At 41.9% G+C, this 23,725-nt stretch overlaps 3 protein-coding genes across 14 annotated transcripts; 2 read left to right on the forward strand and 1 right to left on the reverse strand.

The window, feature by feature from the left end:
- The first annotated feature begins 243 nt into the window (after positions 1 to 243).
- On the forward strand, positions 244 to 13,306 carry sort1b (sortilin 1b). The gene is made up of 20 exons (XM_084553004.1): positions 244 to 825; positions 2,700 to 2,759; positions 2,945 to 3,018; positions 3,106 to 3,208; positions 3,326 to 3,487; positions 3,768 to 3,841; positions 4,757 to 4,806; positions 5,043 to 5,170; positions 5,536 to 5,680; positions 6,060 to 6,215; positions 6,516 to 6,622; positions 6,766 to 6,868; positions 6,953 to 7,124; positions 7,345 to 7,535; positions 7,639 to 7,828; positions 9,136 to 9,252; positions 9,798 to 9,906; positions 10,023 to 10,135; positions 10,275 to 10,404; positions 11,076 to 13,306. Exons 1-20 carry the CDS (start codon positions 550 to 552, stop codon positions 11,088 to 11,090), a joined length of 2,475 nt encoding a protein of 824 aa, XP_084409130.1. The 5' UTR covers positions 244 to 549; the 3' UTR covers positions 11,091 to 13,306.
- Positions 13,307 to 13,686: 380 nt separating this feature from the next.
- On the reverse strand, positions 13,687 to 15,335 carry ngrn (neugrin, neurite outgrowth associated). The gene is made up of 3 exons (XM_084554261.1): positions 14,713 to 15,335; positions 14,515 to 14,625; positions 13,687 to 14,425 (listed from the first exon to the last, which is right to left on the reverse strand). Exons 1-3 carry the CDS (start codon positions 14,952 to 14,954, stop codon positions 13,843 to 13,845), a joined length of 936 nt encoding a protein of 311 aa, XP_084410387.1. The 5' UTR covers positions 14,955 to 15,335; the 3' UTR covers positions 13,687 to 13,842.
- Positions 15,336 to 15,533: 198 nt separating this feature from the next.
- nfyal (nuclear transcription factor Y, alpha, like) lies at positions 15,534 to 21,893 on the forward strand. 12 transcript variants are annotated; one of them, XM_084553355.1, is made up of 10 exons: positions 15,534 to 15,616; positions 16,417 to 16,520; positions 16,731 to 16,817; positions 17,741 to 17,887; positions 18,169 to 18,300; positions 18,608 to 18,710; positions 18,831 to 19,000; positions 19,800 to 19,973; positions 20,452 to 20,565; positions 20,935 to 21,893. In XM_084553355.1, the coding sequence occupies exons 2-10, from the start codon at positions 16,440 to 16,442 to the stop codon at positions 20,995 to 20,997; spliced, it is 1,071 nt and encodes a 356-aa protein (XP_084409481.1). In that variant the 5' UTR covers positions 15,534 to 15,616; positions 16,417 to 16,439; the 3' UTR covers positions 20,998 to 21,893. The 12 variants fall into 12 exon arrangements, with proteins under 12 accessions (XP_084409481.1, XP_084409487.1, XP_084409486.1 ...); XM_084553361.1 differs by having other exon boundaries at positions 20,938 to 21,893; XM_084553360.1 differs by having other exon boundaries at positions 20,455 to 20,565.
- The last annotated feature ends 1,832 nt before the right edge of the window (positions 21,894 to 23,725 follow it).

Raw genomic sequence — 23,725 nt, forward strand, 5'->3', positions numbered from 1 at the left:
ATTAAGTTCTGTCTGGATAAAGCTGCACAATAGTAGGCTACTCCTCAACCTCTCTTGACAGCCCTTGACAGCTAATTATGCAGCCCGTCTTTTAGGCCCCGCCTTTTCAAATTTAACCAATTAGAAACGCGGATAGGAGGACCCAGAATGGAGGACAGCCAATCAGAGCGCCCCTCTTTTGCATAGAGCATTACGACCTGCAGACACAATTACTGGGAACGTTACAGTGTACATCATGCTGGCTAAGGAGTTATAGTGCTTATAATTGGTGACAAACACCGCGGTTAATTAATTAAATCGTGTTTTTTTTTCCTGCATTTATTTTTTGACGCAGCTGTGCGGTGGAATAATCGGGAGCTTTGAGGACGCTACGTGTTTTCAAAGCCAGAAATAGTCGCTGTCAAGAGGACTACTGTTTTGTTGATGTCATCCGCGGCAGAGCTATAGCGACCTTCAATTTCTAAGCAAGACTGGGGTAAACAAAGACTCGTCTCGTGGTTATTTTTTTTCTCATTTTGTTGTGTTGTGTCAGTGACCCCAGCAACGAGGATGGGACTTTTGCTACGCGGTATCCTGCTCGTATCCGTTTGCACCTCTCTCGCAGCCGGTGTAGATTTTCAGCAGGGATCCGGAGGCTTCGGACTGTCGGTTTTTGAGAGGCGTTCAAACACCGGAGAGAAAGCTGCGAAAATCGTAAAGAGGTCTCTGCCCGGATGGCTGGCTGCATCTCCAAATCACAAGATAAGGCGCAGGAGTGCCGATCAGGACGACCCGTGCAAAGCTCTTCATGAATATGGCACCAAGTTAGCAGACAACACCCACCGTGTAAGTTACCAGCTGAGGTCCCGTTTCACTTCGCACGACAATTAAATGAGCCTCGGAGAAGGTGATGCGCAGGTGCTAAGCAGGTGCACGAACGGGCCTAATCAGCTATTCAGTGTTGTGAGAAACCTAGCTACTGACGGGCTGTTTTTTCCATTCATCTTTAAGCCCTGAAGCCCAGGACGACTCCTAACAAAATACCCAATGTGTTACCATTAGTCATATTCCCATGTTTAATCTTCAATCCTAGCAATCATTAAATGTAACATTTGGCCTTTGTGTTGGCTGCCACTTCTGATATATCACCATCTCTTCTCTTCAGTATTTGGTGCATTGAAGTACAATGAAGTGAAACTGTGTTAATGCCCATTTTCCTCATGCTTTAGACCTGGGCGTAGGTTCCACTCAAAGGCTACCAGACCTGTTTACATCTTCAAAGGCTGCACTTATTACCTACTTGACGAAACATTAGGTACACCAGTGAAAACTAATGCATTCTAATATAAGAGTCTTGCAGTAAGTCGTATCTTCATGACTGCTGTAAGGGTTATTCATGATAAAGTGTTAAAGAAAGATGGTAATTAGACTGTGTTATCATTTTGGAGGATTTACTTTGCGGTGCTGTTAAACTGGATTGAATTTAACGCTAGTGTTTATTTTATGTAGACAGCTCTCTGATTAAAATGGGGTTGTCAAGATAATAGAAACATGTGTCGGGTCAAGTCGAGTCAAAGTTTATTTGACTTGACCCAACACAATACAATTAAACAGAACTGCAAAAAGCAGCCTTTTAAAATGAAAACACAGCTGAATCAACAGCGCTCTCTGTTATTTTAAGCAAATGCTGAATACCATAACCTTCATGAAGAGAAGATTTTGTGCATTTGTTTTCACGAGTGTACCTAATGAACCGGCATGTGACTGTATCTCTTGTTCTTCTCAAGCACGCAGCTGTGTTCGGGATTAAACTATCCGACTTCTCTCTGCCGCACTGAGAGTGAATCCTCCTGAATGTTGACAGGAACATTGGCCCAGGGGAATTCATGTGACTGCCTGTGTGGTATTTATTTTGTAATTAAAAGCTGTGCTTGTGTAGGAGTGAAGGCAGAAAGTTGTGATGTTTTACTTGCACTTTCTAGAGAAGAGAGGGAAATTGTGGTCTCTGCAGTCCTGACAGTTTCGATGGATGGTTATAAAATATCTGCACAGCTGTGTAATAAAATAAACAAGAGGCCGACTTCAGCGAAGCCCTGTGCTGCTTATTTGCCTACCTCCTCGGTGCCATGTGATCAACTTTGCATTGCAGCCTTTGTATATTTGACCCCAGTAATCTGAAGTCCACAGAATTCCTAAAGGCTCAGCCTCCTCGTTGCCCCCCAGGTTTTTTGCTGCAAATCCCACCAGTGTGTCCATCCACGACTGAATATTATTTAGAAGTTTATGACCTTTCTCACAATAAAAGTGAAGGAGACTATTTAGATCGTCTGAAAATCTAATTCTTGATCTCGTGGTACTCATTAGTTGCATTCTGAGGTCTGCTGAGGGCAATTAGCTTAAAGCCTTGTGTTTGCTGAAATGCCTGTCTGTTCTTATAAGTGGTACTTCACTGTGTACACTTTGTCATCCATGCCTGAATACGTGATTAGGGGAAACACGCTGCCAGTCAAAGCAAAAATGCACTGTCTCACAAATAAGCCTCGGCCTCAGTTTTTTAACTGTGCTGTCAGTTTGTCCCTTTTTGTCAGCAAGGTTAAAGTCATTGTTCCTCTTGTCACGTGCTATCATTCAACTGTAGACATGCTCCTCAACTGCTGCTAAGAGTTTTCAGTTAGTTTTATTTATTTTACATGTGAATATGTGTTTTCTGTTTCCTTCAGTATACCTTCAATGACCTGAGTGGCTCGGTGTCTCTTGCCTGGGTTGGAGATGGAACTGGGGTGAGTGTCATACTTGTCTTCTTATGCACTTAGCATGTTTCTCATGCAGTGGTTTTCTTGTAAGTAGGATAGAGTTGGCTGAATTAGTCACTGATGTGAATTTATGTAATGAGGCACTGGTCCGCCTGCAGATATTACTGTATATAATGAGTGATACAGGCTTCGCTTTCCTCCATTCTTTGCAGGTCATCCTGGCTTTGACGACTTTTCAGGTGCCTTTCTTCATGATAAGACTTGGGCAGTCCAAACTCTATCGGAGGTAATTCTTATGACCTCACCGATTAGAAGAAGTACATACTTGGTATTTGATTTGGCTTTAATTTTGTTGAAACCTCTTGTCTGCCAGTGAGGACTACGGGAAGTCGTTTGAGGATGTGACCAACCTCATCAACAACACCTTCATCAGATCAGAGTTTGGCCTTTCAATCGGCCCCGAGAACTCAGGGAAAGTAAGACAAGTCCTCATCATGTCCTCTCCACGTTTACTTCATGTAGTCATTGATGTGTGTGGCAGTGCAGTGATGTGTTTCCTGACTGTAAGGAACATTTTGGACTCTTGCTTTCAGGTGATCCTGACAGGTGAAGTGTCTGACGTTCGTGAGTCTCGGATTTTTGTCTCCGATGACTTTGGAAGGAGCTTCACCCACCGGGACTTGCCTTTCAATCCGATGATGCAGATCACATACAACCCTTCTGATTCCAAAGTGCTTCTTGTCCTCAGCACAAACGTGAGTAGCGGATGTTAAAGATTTACGTTTTGTTTGGAAAAAGACCATTTTGTTTCTAAGTTAGTTTGTCTTTATAAACTTGAACGCTGAGGCTGAGCGTGTGCTTATTATGGATCATGTTGTTAGGTAATCATTTATAACAGGTTGTGTGGCCTTTATTTTTGGTGTACTTGCATAGGGTACATTTATTAACATGGCCGTGGTGTTTATGAGCTGCTCTTGTATATCAATCTCTGTGTAAAGGTGTAAAGTTAATATTTAATGTTTTGTTCATCTCCAGAATGAGCTGTGGCTGTCTGAGAATTTTGGCAGCAGCTGGAAAAAAATCCACAGCATGGTGTGTCTGGTGAAATGGTAAGTGACGAAAAGACAAACTAATATATCAGTGCCCTTATCAGGTACTCGACGGACAAATACTAGTCTTATTCGGTTCAAGGAAAAATGTCTGTTAGGTAAGATTAGGAAGAAGTGGACAAACCCCATTCTTAATGCTCTGGTATGTAGCTAAGATTTCAAGATGTGATATGCACTCTCTTAGACAGGCCGGTTCTCTTTTTTAGTTTTAGTTTCCAACAGCTTCATTACTACAGACAGTGGAAGACATCAGAGATCAACCTCTGCTGTGCTTCGTTGGTGATCAATGCAAAACATGTTTGGCTTTCTCAGAATTATACTAACTTGTCCCCCTTTGCTGATACTTGACATCCGTTAAGGAATATTTTAACATAATAAGATAAACATGCTTCAGAGCTTTTACCGTCGCAGCACCTTTGCCAAACAGGCAGTAAAACGTAATTGCACCAGGTGACTGTTTGACTATTTGTGTTGTGGCCTAGTTGTGTTATGGAGCCACTTCCTGGTATGTGTATCCCTGTCGGCTCAAAATATCTTTTAAGTTTCACTTGTACGGCTGCGTTGTCAAAGTCACTGTGTCTGAGAGAACATCAAGTACAAAGCAGTCTTCCCGTAACATAACCTTTTATTACTGTCCCAGAAGATGCCGATCTGAACAGGCTGCAGGAAAATGGGTCACTTTCAACTGGGGCAGGAGTTTTCTGAAGTCAAAACACAGCACTCAAAAGAAAGTACATATTTAGGAAGGGCTGGTTGTGTTTGATAAGGCACGTCATGTGACTTTACGGTAAAGCAAAGCTTACAGGAATAGATTGTGAATGCTTAAAGAATCCCGTGTGAGAGTTGAGCTGTTATGGGTGCGTGATATCTGCTCAGCATTTCTTATTTTCTCCTTACCTTCCTCTCTATTCCTAGGGGGGCGAAAAATACCATCTTTTTTACGGCCAGCCACAATGGATCCTGCAGTAAGTGATCGCCTCGCTAAGCAAAACTGAAATAAAAAATAACACCTGTGCAACTATAATTCAAAATTCAGTTCTTCTACATGTACAGTATAATGGGTTTAAAATATTGCAATAAAAAACATGCTAACAAGGAGATCTTAACGGCATTAAGATAATAATCCTGTACATTAGTTACATGTACATTTGCGTGGATTTGTTGCCCGTTTATTTCTAAGTTGTCTTTTTTGTTTTTGCAGGTGATAGGGGAATGTTGGAGCTGAAGAGGACGACGGACTACGGACGAACCATCAAGACTGTCGCCAGTAAGATCTACTCTTTTGGCCTCGGTGGACGCTTCCTCTTTGCCTCAGTGATGACAGGCAAGGTCAGTACACAGTAGGTCCAAGTCACGCCGGTATTGATGCAAGATCCGGTAAAATATTAATGACTTTGACCTTTGTATGTATGTGACAATGTAAACCAGATATTCTTTCTCTGTTTGTGTGTGGTTTGAATGAGAAGTTACTGAGTTAACATGACGCTGGTAGATACTGTTTGAGGAAGTATGAAAAAATAACAGTCACAGATGATGGAGAAGTGTTCGGATAAGGGAAAGAATATTAATTTTTCTCACTCGTATTTCCTGAATCAGTCAGAGTATAATATACTGTATGAGATGAAGTTAATTTGTAAAATGTTTCAGTCCTCATCCCCGCCCTCTGTCTTTCTTTCCCACCTATCTCTCTGCAGGGCACTCTGAGGATGATCCATGTATCTGTGGATCAGGGTGAGACTTGGAACATGGCCCAGCTGCCTCCCGTTGGCCACGAGCAGTTCTACTCCATCCTGGCAGCGAACGACGACATGGTCTTCATGCACGTTGACGAGCCAGGAGGTCAGTCCGTACTGCAACTTCCTATGTTTGTTTATGACTGAATGACGCCGCACAATGAAACTGCGATAATGCTAAACAACAACAGACAGATTCAGTAGTGTGTAGAGAAGAAGTAAATGTGAAAAGAGGTAGAATTAGCTCCTTTATCCGTAATCTTTTGATGATTCTGGCACCATTTGTGATCTGCATACAAGTAGTCCTCATAAATCCCTTTTGTTTAAGAGTCATTATCACAAACATTAGAGCCTGATTTCAGTAATACTCTTTTGTGCACATCTCTAATAATCGGGTGTCCACATACTTTTAGGGATTTAGTGAACTGCATCATTATCCCCAAATTTGTCTACAGTATGTTTCATTCTATTTTTTTTTTCCACAGATACTGGATTTGGTACAATTTATGCATCAGATGACCGAGGCACTGTGTACTCCAAGTCACTGGAGCGCCACCTTTATACCACCACGGGAGGCGATACAGATTTCACTAATGTCACCTCCCTGCGAGGGGTTTTCATCACCAGCATCCTGGCTGAAGGTAAGATAAAGGAACATCAACATATCCTTGTACTCAAATTTCCCCAAATGCAAACACACATATGACTTCTCCATTACATACCAGAGGGAGAGTGTCAGGTAAATATTTAATTAGCTGCACGGTGTTAGATGCGTGAATCAAAAATACCTCACCAGCGAAACCTTTCACAGTGTGGATTTGACCCTGGCACTGCTTACTCTGGCTTACTTGTTGAATGCTTTCCCACACTGTTTCTAGATAGGAGCCTCCATTGAATTCCTGCCGGCATATAAATATTTTGTTCTTGCCTTGTTGTTCCAGATAACTCGGTGCAGTCTGTGGTATCCTTCGATCAAGGAGGGGAGTGGGTTCCCCTGCGGAAACCTGCGAACAGCAAGTGTGATGCCACAGCCAAGGACCCAGAAAAGGTAAGAAAGAAGGGAGGAAATGTCTGAAAACGAGTTCATCTGACTTGATGAAAACGGTGTGTGTCTGTTTAGTCACAGTGTCGTATTAAGTTTGAGTGTCAATACTGTAAACAACTAGATCCTGCTTGTGTTTTTGCCCACAGTGCAGTCTCCACATCCACGCAGCCTACAGTACTTCTCAGAAGCTGAACGTCCCCATGCTGCCTCTGTCTGAACCGAACGCTGTGGGCCTCATCATGGCTCATGGTAATTCTCACATCACAACTTGAATACCATCTCTAATCCAGAGGGTTGTTCTTGGCCTCTGAACTCTTGTGTGTGTTTCATCAGGAAGTGTTGGTGATGCCATCTCAGTGATGAGGCCCGATGTGTATGTGTCTGATGATGGAGGTTACACCTGGATGAAGGCCCTCGAGGGCCCACATCACTATGCTATTCTGGATTCAGGAGGGCTCCTGGTGGCTGTGGAGCACAGCCCCACCAAACCTATTAAAAAAGTCAAGTGAGTTACACTTAAAGGGAGCAGACCACTTACTTATGATAATAGCTGTATGTGCTGAATAAATCATCTGAATTAAATGGAACTCATTATAACGTGAGGATTACTGATGAACAACTGCGGCACCCTGACACCAAATAATCTAAAAGGAACATCATTCATTTACACCTGCCTGTTTCTTGGGTCTATGCTGATGCTTGAACGTTCTTCCACATCCTGATAGATTTTCCACTGATGAAGGACAATGCTGGGGTGACTACGTCTTCACTGAAGAACCCATCTTCTTCACTGGGCTGGCGTCAGAGCCAGGAGCTCGCTCCATGAATGTCAGCATCTGGGGCTACAGAGACTCCCTCATCACCCAGAACTGGATCTCCATCACCATCGACTTCAGGGATCTTCTCACCAGAGACTGTGAGGAACAGATTGTTTTTTTTAATTATTTTTTTATTGTGGATTTATAGATATTTTGTGAATATTTGGGGTTTTGTTATATAAACGGTCGTGGTGTTTTTAGGTGTGGACTCAGACTATGTGTCGTGGCTGGCCCATTCTGATGACATCAGTGACCCCAATGATGGCTGCATGCTGGGATACAAGGAGAAGTTCCTGCGTCTCAGAAAGGACTCTGTTTGCTATAACGGACGTGATTACCAGATCACCAAACAGCCAACCCCATGTCCATGCACCCTGGATGACTTCATGTGGTAAGACTTTGACTTGCACTATCAGCTCAGCTTTTTTCAGATCAGAACGATACTGGGGGGGCTCAGAATAACAGTTAGACACTTATGGGATGGCTTCTGTTCCTGCTGAAGTAAGTCTGACTGAAACATGATGTTATTTATATTTAAAATAAATATGAAGATAATTCAAGCACTCTGTCTGCGTGGGTTCTCTCCGGGTACTCTGGCCTCCCACCGTCCAAAGACGTGCTTGTTAGGTTAATTGGTGATTCTAAATTGGCCGTAGGTGTGCATTTGAGTGTGAATGGTTGTCTGTCTCTCTGTGTTAGCCTTGCGATAGACTGGTGACCTGTCCAGGGTGTAACCTGGTGTAGGCTTCAGCCCCACCCACGACCCTTCACAGGACAAGCGGTTACAGAAAATGTATGAATGAATGACCGAAGATAATTCACATTTGATTGCATATCTGTTACTGGATCTCATCTCAAAATGTTTACTACTTAATGACAGGAGGAAGTAAATTGAGGTTAACATTAAACACATTGAATAGCAGTGTAAACGTATCCTGGAGAGGATTTTTCCTTTAAATGAGAGTTGTGGATTCAAACACAACTAAAAATGTAGCGAGACCTGGGAGAAACATTTGATGGGCTACAGCACCTAAGACTAAGGTCTATTCAGACCTTTCATTAACATCCTACCTTGGCAATCTGATCGCAAGTGGCCAGCACTAAAATGCATCTCCAGTCAGCTCAGATCCAATCTCAGTTTTGCACTCTGTATGCACATGGACGTCAGTAGAATATTTTAGCAGCGGCTGTGTCTAATGGATCACTGCTGTTTCAGAACCATGAACAGCACTGCTTTTATTGTGTGTGTGTGTTATGACTTGAGCAACCCCCGGTAATAAAGGGAAATAAAGACAACAGTGATACATTTTAATGACAGAATCACACGCAGTGCACTAAATACTTTCATTCGTCAGTTCCTGTTTAGATTTATTTATCATTTAGTTAGTTAACAAACAGAGATTTTTTACATTTATAATAGCGTTGTGTTTTTTTCTGAATGAATGAGGCAAAACTCTACTAGGAGGCATTAAATGTGATGTGTGTTCACTCTGCCAAAGTAATGTGGACAAATGCAACCCAGACCACCTGCAAATGTAGTCAGAATCTCAGATCTCTCAAATGCATCCTCAGTGTTCACATCTGTATGAGATCGGATTGCCCAGGATGGATGTTAACCCAACTTCTGAACTGGGCCTTTGTGTAGATTACCGTCTTCAATCCTTGCTTACCATGCTGTCATCATCTGACCCTATGCAGTGACTTTGGATACTACCGTAAAGAGAACAGCTCAGAGTGTGTGGAGCAGCCGGACCTGAAAGGCAAAGTGTTGGAGTTCTGTCTGCACGGCAAAGAGGAGCAGCTGCAGACTAGCGGGTAAGAACCCAGCTTCAGGGAGAGATTTCTGACTGAAGCTAATGTTTTTTTATTGTTTAACACCAGTTATTCATTGACGAAATCCCATAAACGGCCAGCGTATTCGTGCCAGCATGTGGTAACTAGCAGTGACTCATGTTTTCTACAAGGCCATCGCCACTCCCGTGTTTTTTGTTAGCGAGAGCAGCTGAGGATCGCAGTCAGAGGAGTCTAGTGATGAGAATGAGGAAGTAGTTGTCATGCAGAGAACAGTCAGAGGAAGCAGACGAGGGTGAGAGTAAAAGTGAATGCTGACCAGAAGTGCGAAAGATATGTTTGGTGTGTCTCACTGCGTATGTACTGACGTAATAGAAAGTAAATAATACTTAAAGACTATTTAATTACTGTTGACAAGCGTACTATAGATAGGGACAGTTGTTGGATTGATGGTTATAATAGAAGGGGAAAAAAAATCTCCTTTTTGACTGGAATCTGCCAAAACCAAATAGAAATTATCTCACACTCTTTAGAGATCATAAAATCACAAGTGTGCTATTGGTCCACAGCTATAGGAAAATCCCTGGAGATAAATGCGAGGGAGGAAATATGCCTGAGCGTAAAGAGATCGACCTCAGTAAGAGATGTGTGAGTGACCTGGTGGCCCCAGATCTTCTGGTAAGTATCTCTGCCCTCTAAGACGTACTAAAAATGCTTTAAACCTATACGGATTCATGCAACTCTGCTCATCTACTGCCATTTCCAACTTTTTTTGCCCACTCTTATTTTTACAGGTAGACAGCCACTCCTCCAAGTCTGTACCCATCGTGATAACAGTCATCATTGTCATGATTGCGAGCGCTGCAGCTGGAGTCCTCTTCATCAAGAAATATGTCTGCGGCGGCAGGTTAGTGTTTCTTTGCATGCTGGGGAATATGTCGACCTTGAGGCTGAAATTGAACTATCATCTTTTATTAAAAAGTTACTTTTTATTGTATTTGATAGCTTTAAAATGACTTTAATTTGATTGTGACTGTACCCTACAGGTTCTTGGTTCACAGGTACTCTGTGCTGCAGCAGCATGTTGAGGCCAACGCAGTAGAGGGGGTGGACGACCCGCTGGAGACCAACCACGCTCCAAACGGCAAAATAGAGTTTCATGATGACTCAGATGAGGTGTGTTTAAAATCCTTTCTTCCTTCATATGCAGCCTTAACATAGAAACATGGGCACCAGGTAGGAATTACTGATTAAGGAGAATGACAGTGAGATTAATAGCTTCTGTTAGTTCTGCAACAAACACTCTGATAATGCTTTATCCAAGAAAAGGTGGAGAGTTTGAACTGTGAGGAAGGTTTGTGAAAATAGAAGTAAAACCTTTGCATGTCATGTGTACGACAATAATACTAACGAAAGGCCAATTACTGACCGTGTATAAAAAATGGACGAAGCCACTGTGACATCACCTATTTTAGACCGTTTAACCTCGAGTTTTGCATTCGGCCATAACGGTCTAGTTTTTGGAGCCAGAAGTGGGCGTATTTGGATTAGAAGGATGATGAGCTGGGGAGTTATAAGTAAACGGGCTTGAGTATTTCAAGGGAGTGGTCAGATATAACTGGTTAGGGCTGGGATAAGTTTAGGTAAAAGAAAACACACATTAACACGACTTCAAACTAATTGCTTTCACAAACAAAATGTAGACGACTTCCTGCGAGACTGACTCGAGGTCACTTAGAGGAAACAAAGTTAGGTGTGTTAATGTAAACATAACCAGAGCAGTTTCTTGTTTGCTCACCTGTCACGGCTCTGCCTTCATTGGTACTCTTTTTCTTCTCCTTGCACAGGATCTTCTTGAATAGCCGGAACAACTTGTCACACAACTGAGCAATAGGCTTTGAGTCCACCCCAGGGCCCGCCGCCGTTCCTGTCACTCTTTTGTCTCCAATTACTTCTTCCTTTTCACCTTCTAGTATAAACTTTAGCCTCAGCTACAGACGAGGAGTCTGTTCCTGCTGTCATCAGTGAAGTATAATGAATGTACGGAGGCTTTGTGGGACTAATGCCACAGTTGAGGAGAAACTACTGTATGAAGGAGGTTTGTAGTGTTGTGCTTCAATCATCAGTTCACTTGAGTGAGTTCAAATCCCAAGAGTTATTTATTTTATGGAACGAAGGACTGATGCGGTAATGTGAACTGCTGACGGAGCCAGAGGAGCGGGTTTCAAAGAAAAGCTTGTTGTATAAATCCACCACCACTGCATTACGGGTCCTGCTTCTCCCGTCACCTGGGAGTGCTCCTGGAAATACTCTCTACTTCTCTTGAAGATTTGTGTCCTTTTCTCATGCACTTGTACATAAACATGTTTTTCTTTTATTTCATTTTGATTGTTGAAGTGATAACAGTTTGGTACGTGTTAAAAGGTTGCACCTGGTTGTTGGTTAATAACTCTTCCAGACTACTTGAGTCTTAATCCCTACTTTTAATGAAGTATTGGTTTGTCAAAGAGTGTGACCCAGATGGCCGAGAGTGTATAAATTGGAGGCTTTTAGCTTTGCTGATTTGTAAATTTTTCCTTTTCTAGTCTGTACGTGAAAAACAAGCCTGCAGACTTCTGTTGGTACGCCTCGGCTTTAGGATCCAGGGTGGAAGTAATAAGGCACAAGTGGAACTTTCCATAAAGTCTGATAGCAATAACTAATTTATATTTAGTTTATTCAGTGTATTGTCCATGCACGTGAAATAATCCTATCGGCACAATCTCTCTTATTCTCTTCAGCTGTTTTGTTTGATAAATGAAAGTGACATTGCACAAAACAGATAATGTGTCAACGTCCAGGATGGAAATGTGTCTGTTTCAAGACAGGACTTAAAACGTTGCCTGCAGTTTATCTACGTAAAGCACAAGGTCCTTTGTATGAGAGTCTGGAGTCGATCATTTTTCTTAAACGTGACCTGTTGTAATAAGACTAATAATCACTGTAGTCCTATATAAGTCGTGTTTTTGTACTAAAAGACCTTTGAAATTATTTGACATATTGACAAAATGTTCAGAAATGTTGGAAATAGTTTGATAGTAAATATCTACAGATGTTTTTTACAACACACTCAGATAACCAATATAATTTGGTGATGGAAACCTAGGAGCAATGTGGAAAAAAAAAAAAAAAAGACTTTTCATTTGTGTAAATGTTGTATAGCCTAATTACCGCTGTAGCCTATTAGAAGAGTTAACAGACATGGTTGAATAAGCTGCAACACCGTGCAAGACGTTGTTTTTTTTGGTGTTTTAATTTGAAGGTGGAGTAAGTTGTCTATAATAACAGGATCATTTGTCTTTTACAAAGAACTGCTGTTTCCTCAGCAAATCTGTCTTAACATGTCATGTCTTACTCTTTGTTTTCTTACTTTATCCGTCTTGTTAAAAAGTTGCTTTCAAACAGGATTAGTTTTTTTTGTGACATGCTGGTTCAGAGTGCACTAAATAGGGTGTGGTTATACAAGTGCCTGCTGTGAGGACCTGTCGTGTGGCCACCATCTATTTACTGATTATTATTTATATCAACTAACATGTAACCAGTTTCGTCCAATATGTCAGTGACACTCCTGAGTTGCACTTGTTGCCTAAGAGGATTTCTTTAACAGTAAATGTCTGTTTCACAAGAGCTCCCACTGAACTGCATGGTAACGCTCTATATTAGTTTGTAAAAAAACAAAAAAAACAAACCAAACAACCTTTCAATAACCTGGTTGTTCTCTCTTCCGTGTGTCGGTATGAGGCTTAATCCTGGCTGCGATGCTTTAACGATATAGTCAAATACAACTGAAGCACAGAGTGGATACAGGGTTATTCTGTAGCTGGAAGAGACCTGGCGGGATTTTATTTAAAGAGTTCATTGCATTATTTGAGGGTAACGCGATTTCTTCTTACAGTTTTAGACTGCTGTATAAATTAAAAATAATTGTGCTGGTTCTGTAAATATACAAGGCTACACCTTTATATCTGCTATGTTTCTCTTTTCTGTATATTTGAGGCAATTTTCTTTGGGTTTGCCAATAAATTCATATGTTCCTCTACTTTTGTTGCCTTGTTCTTATTTCTCATGAATGCAAAACAATAAAAAAAACTGTATACATAGTGGTTTGTCACACTTCCTGGTTGTGGGACAGCTATAGTAATTATTCCTCAGTATGAAAAACAACACTAATGTCATCTGTCCTCTGCCTTCTTCAACAAATGCTGCGTTCTTGTTTACTGAACATAATTGCATATTAATATTTGGTTGTAAACTAAATACTTCTAGTTCTAGAACTATTTCAGTTATTTTTCTTGTTTATTACGTTATAAATTTCTGGTGTGTATAAGAAAGTGAGTAAAATAGATTTAAAATCAGTAAATCGAGGAAAAAAATAAGTAATGCATGGACCAAGAAATAAAGAGAAATTTTTAATAAATAAATACATATCATACAAGAAACCATGATACTTTTTATTAGTTTGTGGCTATTTGTCTGAAACAAAGTAATAATCTGTTCAAAAACTCACTGAGCTGATTATGACAGATGTTATATCAATGTGAACATGACACAGGTTCAGTACAACACATGAAGTCCTCAGATTCTATACAAAAACTTTCCCTCTATGTCAAAGAATTCGCTCCCAACTTGCACCACAGGAGATGGTTCTTCCATTTCCATAAATTCCTCAAGTTCTTCCTCTGTCAAAACCTGTCCATCCCAGCTGTCTTCATCCTCTTCATCCTCCTCTGCAGGACTGGCATCAGACGCACTGTTGTCTACTGTTGATTTCATCACTGTGGCATGTTTGCTAGTGCCAGCTGTTAGCTGACTGGGCAGAACGGGGACAGACACAGCACTCACAGCTAATGGCCCTGAGCCTTCATCTCGAATCACAGGAGTCTGATCCGCCACAGGGACCAAAGCAGCCTTTGTATTTCCAGACGGGAGTATGGCTGGTGTGCGGTTTTCTGGAAGTTTCTGTATGTCCTGCTGTGTCCCTGAAGGCAGCACCTGCTGCCCGAGTCTAGCCATTACTTTGGCATTCTGCTTGGCTCTTCTTTCTGGAGAGGGGACGAACTTGCTCCTGAGCACTCTCAAGATGACATCAGGAGTGACAGAGTAACCCTCAGCCAGTCGCTCTACGGTCCACTCCTCTGGCTGTTCTTGCTTCAGAAACCTGGAAAATCAGTTAAATTTGATTTAAGGCTTTAATTCACTGAAATGGTCTGTTTCAGAGGGTGGATCAACATATCAGAGCTCCCTCACTTGATCTGCTCAATAGCATCCCAGGTTAGCTTCCTCTGCGGAGCTCCTTTTGGAGTCATCTGCCTCCTCAGTATGTGATACTTCAAAGTCTTCTGCCTTTTCATTCCTTCACTGAGAAACATGAGAGAAGCTGTTTAGATGCCCTAATAAATACAGCATTAATTAACGTAGTGTGTGATCAGTCCTGTAGAAACTTACTGAACCAAATCTTGTAGCCTGCCCTCCACATCCTCCAGTTCCTCATCAGACATATCATCATCCATGTCTCTAGCTCTGGGTGATGCTGTGCCTTTGCGCGCATGGCTCTGGACCATCCACTCCTTGCTGCCCCCTGCTCTACTTGCATATCGACGGATATTGGTAGACACTGGGGGAGTCGCTGAGAGAGCAGCAAACCTGGAGATGAGGGAGAGGACCTGAAGAGATCGAGCCATGCTCATCTGTATCAGCAGCTTGTTGTGCCAAGTTAGAGTTTCACAACCATTTAACAGACATGACAATACAAGCCTAGCCACTAACACGCCGGGTTTTGATCGAAATATATGTTTTTATTTTAAAGTTGATCGCAGAGACTTAATTTATTTCTAATTATCTTATAACAATAGTAAGACCTCCACACGAACGTTTTACTGCGCAACCATGATGCCACCCTGTAGAAGTACTTCCGCAAACAAACACCAGTCTCACAGCATGGCGCGGCGCCGCTGCCCTCTAGCGGCCTGGAGGTGAAAGTGTAGCCCTCGACTGAATAAAGAGGTTAACGTGTAACAGGAAGCATAAATAAATATATTTTATCACAGATTTCTACAATTTTGTTTTATAAAAATGTCCCCTTCTAACATAACCAACAGAGATTTTGGCAAATTAAAATATTACACGAGAACTGGCTATAAGATCAAATATGAGTCTAAATGGCGACATCTGCCGGGCGACGGCGGTACTGCACCGTGGCCTGTCCCCTGTATCCATGTGTCACGCAGCTGCGCACCTCCTCCCGGGCGTCGTTGTTTCATTTGCGCCATTTTGTCCGCTCACTTTGTTGATTGGGCTTTAGCGAGCTGTACTAGAGCCAATCAGAGGGAAACCGGACAGCGAAGATACGGTAAGGGAGCCCCGATTGAAGGCATTGGTAGTTGTCAGCACGGATTGGTTTGTCATGGACCAACCAAATTACTAACCCTGCAAAATGCAGAAAAAAAAACTCGAATGGAAGTTTGATTTCGAGCGCCGTGTCTCTGAGTTGTAAGGCTGAAATAACTAGCTTCTTTCCCCCGGTGTAAGCTGCTGCGAGGAAACATGATCTGCGCTGGGCGACAAGCCTCGGCTAACGTTAGCCGGTTAGCTTAAAATAATGTATCTCGAACAAAGAGATGGTCGATAATAGCATCGTGCAAGCACCGGTAATCGCTGCCCAGCAAACTATCACCATCGTCGGTCATAAACAACAACACAAACAAGAGGCAGGCATTCACATTTTTTTTATTTTTTTCTACCGGAGAAATAGCCTCCGTTTGCGCTTTCTAGAATTTACCACGCTTTTTTTTTTAGCTAGCTAACTGGCGCTAGCTGTTAGCTTACTCGCGAATAGCTAATAACAAACTGTACCCAGGCCCAGCAACTAATCAAACTATAAGCTCTAATATGGGTTAATATGTCACCTATAAATGTCAGACATAGTATATGACACAGGACAAAGGTTTAGCAAGTTGAAATTAAAAGGAAAAATAAACACTAAACGCCCCTGTGTAAATAACACACACACACACACACACACACAGATAGCGGTTAAAGAGACAATATAGTTTTTCCTTAATTATTAAAAAAATACTCTGGGCTGCAGCTAAAATACACGTCTGAATTATTAACATGTTGACTCATATTTTTTCTGTCTTTTGTCTCAAGAGGACTATATCAGTAAAAAAGCTATGGAGCAGTACACCACTGCCACCACTACTACTGGGGAGCAGATTGTCGTGCAGACTGCCAATGGACAGATCCAGCAGCAGGTGAGCTCAGAAATGACTCAGATTAACTTGAGTTTGGTAAGGTAAAGCTTCCTCCCCCTCCAAAAGATAAACATTATGCAGTAAGAAGACGGGTATCAAGAAGAACCAACAACAACAAGAACAAAAGAAAGTCCAGGGGGGATTCCAGTTCAAGTCTGTTTTCCTGATACCTACCTGTCTGAGACTTGTGTTGTCCTGCCTTACCTGCAGACACAGGGCACAGTGACGGCTGTGCAGCTGCAAACAGAGGCGCCAGTGGTGACGGCCTCAGGCCAGCAGGTGCAGACACTCCAGGTAGTGGTGTCACCGCCGCCCTGTGTCAGTGCCATGGGTTTAACAGCCTACAAGTATGCATGCTATATCCAGGGCTGTTTATTTATTTATTTATTTATTATTTATTTTTTCATGACCCATCTGTGCTGTTTGGTTCATCATATCCTCCCAGCATGTTCTTACAACCGCCTGAACTGCATGTTCCTCAGCACAGTGCGTCGTGTGTCAGCCTCTGGTTTTTGCTTGTGCTCTCCTGGCTGTGAAAACACCACTGTTTACCTGAGGTGCGCTTGTCTCTTGCTTTTAAAAGCAAGTTTCGAAAGCCAGAGCCAGACGCTGTTCTTGTTCTTGCGGATGATAGCTGTTGGCAACACCGGTCGTATGTTTTGCGAAGAACCTTCTGAGGTTCAGCACTGAGCAGCATGGAGCCGCAACCCTTACAGGCCATCAGGTCACTTCATCTAAATATAAATTTTCTTATTGTCTTGTTGCAAATTGTCACATGTCATCTGCACATCTGCTGTATCAGGCTATTCCACTGTGTTAACTTCTATGTCGGACCATCGCACATGCCAAGTTGCACACGTAAATGTAAATTAATTTCATGGTGTTGTGTTTAATTCAAATGAAGTTTAAATTAACTTATTGGTTTGGCAGTGGTGTTCCTGTAAATGCAAAATTTGAAAATTGAACACTGAGGTTTTGCATTTGCAGCTTCACTTTGTCATAAGTTGTTGAGAATATACTGTACATGCTGCATGGTGGTTTAATGCCTTAAAATGCAGAAAGAGACAGAAAGAATGACACTAAATCATCAAATCCTTGTCAGCGCCGTGTTGTTGTCCTTGATTTTTAATGCCACTTGCATGCAGCCCTATAGGTCACATGTAAGAAGTACTGAAAATTGCCACCGCTGCTTTAACGGCTTCATCTGTGCCTCTCTGTAGGTCCAGGGTCAGCCCCTGATGGTTCAGGTGAGTGGTGGACAGCTCATCACATCATCAGGGCAACCCATAATGGTGCAGGCCATGTCAGGGGGACAGGGTCAAACCATAATGCAGGTCCCTGTATCTGGAGCTCAGGGGCTACAGCAGGTAAGGGATAAGGCTGTATTTCTAGATTGATGTCGACATTAAATGTTATCCCTTAAAAAGATGTGTGCAATTTTTTAGTCTGAGGAGAAATTTGTAACTGTTGACAAATGTTTTTTAAACTGAATATATGTGTGTATATAATAATGATGATGGATTGATGGTTGTGTTGTAAAGTGGAATGTTTCTGGTTTTCTAATCTGATTCTGATGTGAAATAATTTAGTATAGTGAGCCAAGATACTCAACATCAGTGTTATTCTGTTTCTTTGTGTGTGTGAGTAGATTCAGCTGGTGCAGCCAGGTCAGATCCAGCTCCAAGGTGGTCAGACTCTCCAGCTCCAGGGCCAGCAGGGTCAGCCACAGCAGATCATCATCCAGCAGCCCCAGACGGCCATCACAGCGGGACAGAACCAGGTGTTACATTTAGACCATTCAAAGTGGAAATTGATTTGATCGCATTATTAAATAATATGTATCACTACTGAATGTATCGTCTCCAAGTGGAATGGCGGGACCTTTGGAAGTCTCCTTTTACAAGTCCGATTCTTGGTGTTGTCTTTCAAAGCTAATTTTTCAAAACACTTACCTCAAGATGCACTATGAGATAAATCAAGTTATATGTGTGCTGAGTTGTTTGATTTGTGAAATGCTTCAGATTCGTGGAAGATGAGAAGCACAATATTTACGCAAAGTGATTTATTTTTCCTATCCTCCGTCGCAGGGGCAGCAGATCAGTGTGCAGGGCCAACAGGTGGCGCAGACGGCTGACGGACAGACCATCGTCTACCAGCCTGTCAATGCAGATGGCACCGTGCTGCAGCAGGGTAAACTCAGCTTTCTCCCTCCTCCCGTGTTTGCCTTCTGATTTTTAGACTTCATGAACAGCAGCGTGGTCAAGTTGCCTTTTTGAACAAGTTGAGTGACGATTTCACCGTTTTTTGCAGGAATGATCACAATTCCAGCTGCCAGCTTGGCCGGTGCCCAGATTGTACAAGCAGGGAATGCAAACACCAACACAACCAACAGCGGCCAAGGCACTGTGACCGTCACCCTGCCAGTCTCCGGCAACATGGTCAATGCAGGTGGAATGGTCATGGTAAGACCTTGTGCAGAGGTATCCAGCATCTTTTATCTTTTTTTTTTTTTAATCTAGAGTCACACGGAGAGAGATGTGTGGTGTGGTGACGGTCAGAGAACACATAATTCATTTATAATTTTTCATTCATTTGTTTTTTTTTTGTTGTTTTTTTGCAAGTGTTTACTCGCTCTATAATTTCTACAGCATGTGTTAACAATGTTTTCTTTTTATAAATCATCACATTCAATACAGTGTGGAACTGTAATATATATATATATAATTTAAACTAACGCAGAGTTTATGAACTATCAAATGAATATATTTATTTAAAGACCCTTACACATCCATTGCCCGCCCACCCACACAGGTGTTTTCCGTTATAAGACGTCTTCTAAACATTGACGCCTCAAGTCGTACAAAGACCAACCATCTGATTAAATCCAAATTTAATGGATACCGTGTTTACTGTCAGTACACAGTATTTGAATACTCATATCACCAATTCTGTAACCACATATCAGCCTTGATGACGTTTCTGAGGGCTGTGCAGAATGATAAGGTGGAACAACTTCCTCCTTCATTATTCTTACTAGAAATCTGGTGCATCATACAATTTCCAGGAAACCGTCACCTGGTATCAGCCTGTAGTAAAGTCTACAGCTAGAATGATAACATCTGTGTGGGTGTTAAGGGCAACTAACTAGCTACATTTATTGTAAAAGCTGAACTGTGATGATCGGGATTTTACCGTTATAACTGCTACATTCTGGTGTTTGGTTTCCGTGCCAGAGGTTCTAAGCACTGTGCAACTGTTTGTGTCTATCCGTCTTATCAGATGGTTCCTGGAGGTGGCGGAGTTCCCACAATGCAGCGTATCCCCTTGCCAGGCGCTGAAATGCTCGAGGAGGAGCCTCTGTACGTCAACGCCAAACAGTACCATCGCATCCTGAAGCGAAGGCAGGCCAGGGCCAAGCTTGAGGCTGAGGGCAAGATCCCCAAAGAAAGAAGGGTATGTTTCTATTTGTTGGAACAGTAGGACTTAAACTTCAACTTCCCTGCACATGTAACGTGAACGCTGGCTGTGATAACCATCCTTGCTTCACCTTCTCCTCCACTTCCTCTTCCAGTGGGTACAGAAGTATAAAGTTTTTAACCTTTATGCCACGGCTACCTGTGAATAATATGTGGGTCTGTTTGACTTGCAAAATGGTTTCCTTCACCAAGTACTTCTTTATTTTGTCTACCATGTCAGTCTTGGCTTGCTCCGTATATTACTTTGAGAAGTGACTGCATAGAGCTGCAGCTCCTCAGTTGGGCCTGCAGCACAACTTTATGAATTTGATTAAAGGGCTCATATTAAATTTTCTCAATGTTACTTCAAATGAAAAATGTAAACAGATTGCAGAAAAGGGAAAGAAAAACATCTGTGGTAGTGTAGCGGGTGCTTGTACATGTCCATCGACCAATGCTCTTGCTTTTCGGTCCAGCAGAAATACCTACACGAGTCTCGCCATCGTCACGCTATGCAACGCAAGCGAGGAGATGGAGGACGTTTCTTTTCCCCTAAGGACAAGGAGGAAATGGCTCTGGCCTTGGCACAAGTAAGGAGCTGTGTGGATAGAAAATGCCCTCACCTGTCAGTTCATTAAGTACCAATCTGTTCTAAAATAACAATCCTGCACATACATAGCTTCATGACTATTACAATGTTCAGTTTATGATGAAACGGCATGAGAAAGGTGCTGTATAATACATGTAATATAAATGCTGAATCCCATAACCTCCATGAAGCAGGACTGTTATATTAGAATACATTCATTTTCACTAGTGCACCTAAAAAACTGGCAAGTGAATGTGTCTGTGTTCGTGTAATTTCTGCAGCTAAGACTTGTTGTTTGAAGTTATGAATGAAACCTGCTGTCATAATTGACTATATTCTCACATTGATCCTTTGTGCTCCTCTGATGTAGCAGCAGCAGGACGTGGGTCAGGGAGCAGAAGAGACAGTGGCTCAGATGATCAGAGTCTCATAGCACTGTTGTCTGAACTCTACCCTACCCGAGACCCTTCACCCCATCTAACCATCTGCCACGGCTTCGCCTTTCACTCGTACTCTCCACCAAACCACAGCGGTGCCACTGGGATTCTTCTGTCATCTCTCTACTCCTAAACTGGTCTTCCAGGGAGCCTGTGGACTGTTCAGGTCTTCTTCATTCAGATGGAAGATGCTATCATGCTCAAGTTTGTCTGGCAGAAAACGTTTTACTTTTCTTTTCATGGGGTTTGTTTTCGGACAATAATGCAACAGGAATCTTTTTGTGTAACCAGGACCAGTCACACAGAGGAAATGACAGCCATGACGCCATACTCTGTCAAATGCTGGTTTGTTAAAAATATGAAAGTTTGTCATCAGTGAATACTTTTTGCTTTATATTTTATGTAAATGGTAGCCATTTTATTTTATTATTTTTTTCCAGAGACATTTGTTAAGCGTTAATGCTACACTGCTGTTGTATATCTTTTATGTGATGCCCCTCGTTTTGAATTTTTATTTTTTCTAACCCCTGTACTGTGGGGGTGGACTCAGCAGATAAAGTCCAGCCTGAGTCCTAATGTGAAGATGTTGTACAGAGTCTTTTCTTCTTCTGCTGTGTTTTTGGATATATTTACAAACTTGCCCAGTTCTGTGGATGCATTTTATACAGTAAGTAGTCAGTGTTTGTAGTGAAAAAGTTCAGTGGTACACCACATTACACTCTATCCATGTAGTTACTTCATCAGTGAGTCCACGTGTTTTTCATTGTAGATAAATGATTTCTTTTTTTTTACCCATCAGATGCAGTCCTGCAATGTTATTTTTTTTTTATATAATGAAAAAAGATTGGACTTGCATTCATTAAATCTATGTCAATTAAATTTTATTAAGTGACTCAAGCTTATTTGTGATTATTTTATACCACTCACCTACACTAATCGGTTATATTTATTATAAGGGGCACCCCAACTCCCCTCCAGTCATTTAGAATTACAGAATCTAGTTGGATGAGTGGTGAAACATCTTGATGAAACTTTAAAAGTCCAGTTTCCTTTGTTTCAGCTTTGTTTTTTGGATGTATCATAGCCTGGATGACCGAGAACCTTCACTGGCATTTGACTGGCATGCTGTTATTTTTTTTTTTTTAAACCATTTTATTGTTAGTTAACCTGACATTCATTCATAAAACCTCAAACCTCTACATCAGGCCTGCAGCAAACACTTATCTCCATTATGGCCCAATTTGCTGATTAATTGTTATAATCATGCCGTCACAAGACAAAGACAAGCCACAAGTTCTCGCAACTGGGGAAAAAAGCAGCTTTGTTTTACTCTAGCTGCTTGCGGTCTTGTTCAGTATGACACTGAAAAGATTCATGTGGTTTGGATCAAAGCTGAAAGCGGAGCACTTTGCATATAATCATACTGCTTATTGCTTATGTTATTGAAACACATCGGGCTCTGTGTGGAATGAATTAGACACGTTACCAATTGTAGACCACATTTTATATGCAGAATAAAACATTCATTGTGTTAATGCACACACATACATACGGTATAAAAATGTATCTTGGTGTTTGGTGCAATAAAAATAGAGTGTAAAGATATGCAAGCCAGAGCCAGGGAGTGTACACATGTAATGACAGAATATATGAACAGGCTACGGTCCGGAAGAAAGTGTGATTACGTAATCCATAGACACAGGTTGTGTGCGTGACCTACATTAGTGTAACCCACTGTGACTTAAGTGGGTGGGTCTGATATAAATATAAGTCTTATTCTGCAACCTGAAAAATAACTGGTTGAGTGAAACAACATGAAATATACATAAAAACATACTGGTAGCAAGATTAATTCATTCATTAATTTTCTGTAACGGCTTGTCCTCTGCAGGGTTGTGGTGAGGGGGTGCATATACATGAAATACATACAGTATATGCAGACACAATAACTACTTCTACTAGTACTATGATTACTACCACTCTTCTTTTACTACTAACTATTTCTTCTATAATATATAATATATACATATAAATAGAAAGCAGATAGATATGAGTGCACAGTATTATAAGGTGTTGGTTATGTGGAGGATACAATTAGTTCAAAGAAGCGCCTGTTTCTAAATTGCAAATATTCACTGGTTTTCTTTGTTTTAATCCTAATTAGAGACTCTGGAGTTGTAATGAGAAGGAGTTTATCTATATAACTGTATTTTCACACATTTTGTTCCTAATATATCACAGTGGAACAGAGTGGGTTGATGGGTAACGGTGCTGAGGCAGAAAGGCCGGTCGTTTCCCCGAACGGGACCTCCCAGGTAAAAACCCTGGGATTATCTGGCTCAGCCAATCAGGGGCTTTATATTTCAGACGTTGGGAGGCACGATCAGCCAATGATCGCAAAGGAGGCGGGGCTTGCCCTCAACCTCCTCGGAAGCTTATAATATACCATAGCAACATAGATACTGCAGCTATGGAAACCGATCACCTGCGCTTGCGCCAAATGACATTTAATTAAGCAGCAACTTTAAAGAATGTAATTACTTTTCATACGGTTTAATGAGCAGCAACCGTCAGCTGTTACTCGTCCGTTTTCCTCTCCACCGGCTCTGACTGGATGATCACCCCCACCCCCCCCGCCCCCCTTCGCTGCCCACTGGTTCAGGTGACCGCCTCAATAATAAACCGCCCCCTCCCCTCGGAGATGTTGCTGTCTGTGGATGACAG

The sequence above is a fragment of the Chelon labrosus genome (assembly GCF_963514085.1).
Source record: "Chelon labrosus genome assembly, chromosome: 10".
NCBI lineage: Eukaryota > Metazoa > Chordata > Actinopteri > Mugiliformes > Mugilidae > Chelon > Chelon labrosus.